At 44.7% G+C, this 7,427-nt stretch overlaps 1 protein-coding gene across 3 annotated transcripts in view; it reads right to left on the reverse strand.

Annotated features, from left to right (window-relative positions):
• The window catches only part of UTP20 (UTP20 small subunit processome component), an 82,169-nt gene extending 75,065 nt beyond the window's left edge, over positions 1 to 7,104 (reverse strand). For all 3 annotated transcript variants that reach the window (XM_073327390.1, XM_073327391.1, XM_073327389.1), the window contains exons 1-4: positions 6,945 to 7,104; positions 1,779 to 1,859; positions 999 to 1,065; positions 588 to 720 (exon numbers count right to left, since the gene is read on the reverse strand). In XM_073327390.1, coding sequence (XP_073183491.1) covers positions 588 to 720; positions 999 to 1,065; positions 1,779 to 1,859; positions 6,945 to 6,989 — 326 coding nt within the window. In that variant the 5' untranslated portion in view covers positions 6,990 to 7,104. The remainder of the gene's footprint in view (positions 1 to 587; positions 721 to 998; positions 1,066 to 1,778; positions 1,860 to 6,944) is intronic.
• Positions 7,105 to 7,427: the final 323 nt, after the last annotated feature.

Genomic DNA, 7,427 nt, shown 5'->3' on the forward strand with positions numbered 1-7,427 from the left:
GAGTTCAAATAACAAATATCAATGTTTGTATGTTTAAAATGCCAAACACCTAAATAGTCACTGCCTGATTGTGCAACTACACTGCAGATTAAAATGGCTCTAGTGCGTGTACAGTATGCAGATTCATTGGAAGTAACGCTGTCACTGTCTCTTATCTGACCTCCACACATGATGTTAGCTTGAACGAAAGGGGTTTTTGAACTGAAAACAAACCAACCAAACCACCTCAAATAACTTCATGTTTAGGTGACATTAAGAGTGAGACTCACAACCAAGAGCAGCCATGAACACGTCAGTGACAAGATGTGACAAGATATGAGCTCACACCAACATGCTTCTTGGGTTGTTGAGGAGATTTGTTTGGTTATATTCTAGGAGTATTTTTGAAAGTAAACCATAGAATTGGAATGCTATTATAAAAGACACAGAAAATATCACCGGTATGGCTCTCTCTCAGTAACATGCGTGCAATGCAATTCTTTCTTCAGTGACAACAAGGACACATACACAATGTTTTTGACGTGATTTACACTTTTCACTCTACATCGACACAAAGGCACTGAGTTTATTTTACAGTGTGTACTTACTCCAAAAGGGGCTGATATGCAAGACTGTTTTTGACTTGCAGATGAGTCTTCAAGCTCTGCACTATGGCATCCTGATAATACACCAGCTGGTTGAATGACTGGCATTTGCCGGCCACTTCTTTGTAGAATTTCACTGTGCAAAAAACAAAGGAACACTTAAGAACTGTGTCCCAGTTACTGGTAAACATAAAGGACTTTAAAGAGAATAACACCTCCTCTAGAGCCCGATACAAAACCCACTGAAACTGATGGAAAGACTCGCAGTGATTTCAATGAGCTCTGAACCAGGAACCTAATCCCCGTGCATTAGGATGGTATTCTAGGTAAACAAATTCCACCTTGTAAAGAATGACCTCATTACGCAAGCGAAGAGTGCAAATTAATTATAAACTATTTACTATAAAGAGATACCAAAGTGCTGTGTGAGGTTCAGTTCTCTCCATTTCTGCAGTCCTTCATAAAAGTAGGTTTCAACCTCCTGTCAGAAATCAAGATCATGCATTAGCCAAATAGCCCTAAATAAAAACTATTCTTTCAATGTAAAGATTAGATAGAAGGCTCAATAGATAAAGCACAATGAAATGCCTCAAGTATTCATTTGAGAGATATTTAAAGAAATGCTGATGACTTCACTTTAAAACAGCATCAGTTACTGAAACACATTTAATGCTTAAAATATATGGCCTGATAATGCAAAGTGCAAAGCCATATAAGCTCCTGAATGTTTTATTATCAGAGTATCTTTAAAAAGTAACGCTATTGATGTGTGCAAAACATACTTTGAGATTTTACTGCAATTTCACAATGTATTAACTAATTAAATCCATGATCCCGCACAGACTTACGTAAGTGCTTACATGTAAACACTAGGAGTTAGTCCCATTAAAATAAATGGAGCTATCCACTGTCCATAAAATTAACCATGTGTGTATGTCTTTGTGGGATTAGGACCTCACTTTATTCCATCGTTTTTTCTTCTCTTACAAACAAATCTGAAACACTGACTTTCAATAAGACTTAGGCTCCTAAATGCTTAAGTCGCTTTTGAAAATGGGACTTAGCTGTCTAAATGGAGCAACGCCTAAATATCTTTAGATAATCTGAACCTTGGTGAATATACATTTCTAAAGTGCTCTGAGATCCTCGGTCAAAAGATGTTATAGAATTGCAGAATTATTATATTCTTCTCACCTCAGCATAGCTCCCAGTCCTGTCAATCCGATGAATAATATCGATATTAACATTGCCTAAGCGTTCAGAGAAGGTGAGAAACTGTAAAAAAAAAAAAAACTAAAGTCAAATGTTGCCTTTGCTCTGTTTATTTCAGAATTATCCCTTTTGCATGGGTCTCAATGACATGTACTATATAACTGCAGACACTGCTTTTAAAGGAAACACTGTCAAATAGTTCAGGTTGTGTAAATTAAGCTGTTTATACATATACAGAGAGAGAGAGAGAGAGATTCTGGTTTTATGTCAATGATATCAGTCTTTTTGTTAGTTTGTTTTTCAGCTGGGGGAGTGGATAGAAATATCTGCCTGGGGTGTTTACAGCCAAACACTGTAGTACCTGTTAACGCAGGAGAACAAAAACAAAGACCTTCAGCAGTCACTTAAGTTTCATTTCTAAGGCTTTTAGCAACACGGTTGTACCGCTACAGCCCTGCCACAACAAGGCATGTGGTGTAGCTGCTGTTTGTCGGCAGGAGAGAGCTCTCCTGCTGACAGAAAACTTCCACCCCACCACGAGCGGCAGCAGTTTTGTCGGCAGGAGTTCTCCAACAAAGCGTCGTTCACACCAGCGCTTTTCATCAGTAACATTTTTGTCATGGGGGGGGAGGGTTTAACACCCCGAACGTCCCACGAAGTGCCAGCATAGACAAAACCTAAGTGGGGATGAAGCACACTTAAGTAAGCTAAGAGCATAAATGGAAGGTGGGAAGGAAGGTAAACATTAGATTTTTAAAATGATTAGTTTTCAGTGCACAGCTGTTCTAACGCATACCATAGAGCGGGGTGACCAAACCATGGCTCACGAACCACATGAGGCTCTTTTACAGTTAAAGTGTGGTTCACAAAACCCCTATGCCCCTGCCCATTCTCCACCTTCCAAAAGGGGGTGGGTGAAAGCTTGGGCCTTCTCCCCTATGGTGGGGTGGTGCTAGGGGTGTCAGCCCCACAAGAGGCACCTGCAGGGGCTTGGGGCTTCAGCCCTGCTCTGGTTGAAGCCCCAAACCCTGGAAGGCGCCTCCTGGGGGGCTAAAGCCTCTAGCCCCACCATCCTGACAGGTGCACACAGCTCTTGAACTTCTGAAGATTATTGTAGGCGGCTCAAAGGGTTGGTACGTTTGGCCACCCCTGTCACAGAGCTTGATCCTGGCCTTAAGTAAGGCCCATGCAGTGCCCCATTGTCTTCAATGGATGAGTAGAGATAGGGTAGGTAAGGGATAGGAGGGGGAAGAAAGAGGGTGTGCATTCAAGTGCCAGTTAGCTTGCATGACCACAATGGAAGATTGATTATTAACACTGTCTAAAGTTTTATAAGTAACACAAGAACTTTTTAAAAAGATATATTATCTTCATGTTCATAATTGTCTTCAGTTATCAGAACACTGCTCATCTATAGATGTCTATAAAAATAATAATGACTGACCGAACACTAGTTATATTTCAGTATAAAGAGTCTTTCCAAAACAAAGAATTACAGCAAATATTTTGCATCATTCAACTAAACATTGTTTTAAACAGACACTATTTGGATTTATTTTAAAATACAATTTCCGACTGAGTAGTCTTTAAATAATATGCCCTCAATTAATTTTTTGTAAATGCCTTTCTGAAATATTTTATTGGGGGTTTTCTCATCGTACCCTGTCAATGGGTTTCTAGACTCTTTTCAGCAAGGGGGGGGGACATTGTCTGACTTGGGAAACAGTGAAAATGACTACAGTGGAGTCGCATCTTACGCGGGGGTTAGGTTCTAAAGTCAGCACATAAAGCTAAAATCGCGTACAGTCAAAATTACCCTTGAAAATCCCTTAAATTGCCCATAAAGTTCAGTATACTGTACATGATTTTGTGTACACAGCCCTGTACAGTAATATGTATACAGTAATGTACAGTATATAATAAAGAGTACATATGCAAAATATAATTTTACAGTACTGTATTTTTAATTACAGGGGGGTGTCAGGGCTTGATGTCGAGCCAGGAGATAGAAGTGATGGAGAGCTTGGGTGACGGAGAGCGAGTCGTAGATGAAGTGGTTGGCTCTGGTTCAGCTCAAGAAGTTGATTGCGTAGGCTCATCTGCTGCTGGTTGTTTTTCCTTGAAAAACATGGTGATCGGCAACTGTCGCTGTTGTCTCTTGAGCTGCTCAAACATTTCTTAATATGGTCTCAAATCGTTCGTAATACTACGTGTGATTTTGAGGCTTCGTTCCACAGAGGGATCTTAGTCAGAAATTAAATCATTCAAGTGTTTCACTACTTGGAACACTTCAGCAAATTGGGCTTGTCTTTCTGATTTCGAAGTGTAAGTGCAGTTGGGCATTTTTTTCCAGAAGAGCCCAGTCTCATCAGCATTAAAAACTTGTTCCGGAAGATAGCCCTTTTCTTCTATGATTTTCTTTAATTGTTCGGGGTAGGCTTTTGCTGCCTCTTCATTGGCAGATGCAACTTCACCAGTAGTCTGCACGTTTTTGAGGTTGAAGCAGTTCCTAAAACGGTTAAGCCAACCTTGGCTGGCTTTGAATTCCTTCTCATCAGAAGGCTGTCCCGCTTCGGTGGTAGGTTTGAACAGCGTGTAGAGGCTAAGAGCCTTTTCTCGCAACGTGTTGCCATCGACAGACACATGGTTACGGTTCACGTCTTCCAGCTACAAGTTTAATGCCTTTTCAGTCTTCACTAAAGTCTTATCACGCACCTGGCTCGTCACCGTAGCAATTATTGGAGCACTTGATGCCACGGCTTGATGAATTTCTCTCTCTCGAATCTTGATGGCATTGATGCTAGATTCGTTGCGGCCATATTTACGCGCCACGTTGGAGACTGACATACAATCTCTCAATAAGTCCAGCACAGCCAGTTTCTCCTCCAGCATTGGAATAGATCGCGGTTTCTTCAGTTGAGCACCGGATGAAGTAGTTGGCTTGCGTTTAGGGGCCATGTTGTACGAAAGATACGTACAGTATCTTTAAACACTAGAAGCACACTCAGCGTGGCAAGATGCTCACACTATGAGAGGCACACAGGAACTGAGACCGACTGAGGGAACAGCAAGTTCATGTCTCCCATCTCACGCTCACTCCGGGCCATACACTCATTGAGTGGAATGGTGGGCGGAATCACCCGCACTATTTACAGGTATCTTGTTATTTTTCTTTTTCTTTGCCGAGTGCGTATAGTTGAATTCACATAAGTTAAATGCGCATATGATGCGACTCACCTGTACATGTGAAATGTCGTCAAATACACAAAGTAAACAAACCAGAAAATTAGGAGAACTTTTTTTGTTATCTCCTTTCTGTTATACCAGTGTTGAGTATTACTTGTAACTATAGCAAGCACAAAACCGTCAGACAAAAATATAATAATTGAGTTAATGCTCTCTCTTTAAACATCAGTTGCATCACTTAGGAACCCATTTTTGGGATATTCACATTAAAGAGATTATAAGGGCTATTACATGTTCCTGCAAAAAATACAAGGTTTGTTATAACAATGCAGAAAGATGTAACTAAAAGGTTTTCTAGGGCCAAATCATGCCCTGTAGAAGAAAAACATACAGGAGGGAAAAATGTTATTGGCACTTGTAGAGTGTTCTGTGTTATCTAGGCAGGATGCTCTAATCATGCAGATATCCCAAAACCCCGCAGGAAATCATTGAGACTCATAACATCAGATCAGACGGACAGGGAATCCCTCCAGCCATACCCAGGGAGTGTGATTCCCTCTAGAGCAGTGGTTCTCAAACATTTTTACTGGTGACCCCTTTCACATAGCAAGCCTCTGAGTGCGACCCCCCCCTTATAAATTAAAAACACTTTTTTATATATTTAACACCATTATAAATGCTGGAGGCAAAGCAGAGTTGGGGTGGAGGTTGACAGCTCGCGATCCCCCATGTAATAACCTCGCGACCCTCTGAGGGGTCTTGACTCCCAGTTTGAGAACCACTGCTCTAGAGTCTCGTTACTATAGACTCCATGCCCATCTAACCCCTGCACTTTTACTCTCACCCCCACAAAAGGAACAAAGTCAAGCACTTATAATGTTGTGGTGACAGGGTCTACAGTAAATCCTGTGGAAGTTTCCCTGGGGGTTTGCCAAAGGATGTTGTCTCCAGCAACACCTCCACCTCCCCTCTTACTCACACTCATAAAAAGCCTTCTCTACGCTAGGAAAGTTTGACAAAAATTTGCTCACATCACTTCTGCTCTACTGGTGGTGATAACATTAGGTCCAAAGCATAGGGATGGTCTGCTGCCTTGAGCACCATGTTATCTAACCCTGATCCAAAAGACACCCTGCTTATAACACAAAAGCTCCCAGCAGCCATCTACACTAGCCAACATTGCTAGCACTCGTGGAGCCAGTCAAATTGATATTGGCAATGGTAAGATTTTTTTTACACAAATTTTCCTAGCGTAGGTGAATCTGCAGATTCCCAACAACATGTGCTGCATCTATGTTTGGAAAAGTGGTACTCGCTTTTCTCTAGTGTAGGCAAAACTGTGCTCATATGAAGAAGTTTCCATGAACTCAGAGACAGGGAGGAAACTACAGCTTTTGCTCTCCTGTCCACTAACAGTGTGAGGACCCCAAAGCAGGAGTTTTGGTTTTGGTTTCCTCTACTCCACACAGCGAGGGGAAAGGAGAGGAGGAATTCTGATAAGGCCTGTGGTGAATAGCAGAGGGCCAAATGAACTGAAACTCATTCTAACAGGAAATGCAAAGAGGGATCGGGGTAATATCTGGACTCTAAACAGAAAAATCATTTGAACGGTGCGATTAGATTATAACCTCTTCAGGACTGTGTCTTCAGGGCCCAGCACAGCATGTGGGCCTTGAAAGAATAAACAGGGAGCCTAAAAGAGCAATGGGGGGGGGGGGGAGAGATACTGCTTGAGGAAGAGGAGGAGCCACCCCCAGACGTGTGTTCTCAGCCCGGGGACAGTTCGTTAACCCGCCACCGCCGCGTGCTGCCCCCCCCCGGCCAGGCCAGGCCAGGCCAGGCCAGCGCTCGGCGGCCCCACTCTCCGGGGCTGCGTCCGATGACCAGGCGTCTCCCCCGCGGCTCTGCCGGGGGCGCAGGCAGGGCCGGCGGCGCCGCTCGCCCACCGGGGCCGCTACTCACCCTGTGCGTGTTCTCGGACTTGTGCGAGGCGGATTTGGGCTTCATGGCCCCGAGCGGGCGGGCTCCGAGCCCGGGCGCAGCCGCCGGGGCCTCCTCCGCGGGGCGCCGGGACCCAGACACACGTGCGGCCCTAGCTGCTGGGCGCCGCCATCTTGCCGGAGTGGGGCGGGAGCCGCGTGTGCGCTGGGCGGGGGAGGCGCTGGGGGCGGGCCGGCCGTAGGGTTCCCGGCAGCCCTTCGCTGCTACCCGGCAAAGCCGCTTGGCTGGCCCGAGGAGCGTCCTGTCTTGCTGCGTCCTCTGCCCCAGGAGCCCGGGCTTCCCCCGGGACGGAGCTGCTGGCGGCTGCTCTGGTGCCGGATACACTGGCAGCGCCACGCACATTGGCACGATCAGACCCGGCAGGACTTGCCCCAGGTCCAAGCTAGCTTGAAAAATACCCCTGCGGTCCTGTCTTGTGCCAGCCTCCGGCTCTGCCTCCCCGAT

This window comes from Lepidochelys kempii, chromosome 1 (assembly GCF_965140265.1).
Source record: "Lepidochelys kempii isolate rLepKem1 chromosome 1, rLepKem1.hap2, whole genome shotgun sequence".
Classification (NCBI taxonomy): Eukaryota; Metazoa; Chordata; order Testudines; family Cheloniidae; genus Lepidochelys; species Lepidochelys kempii.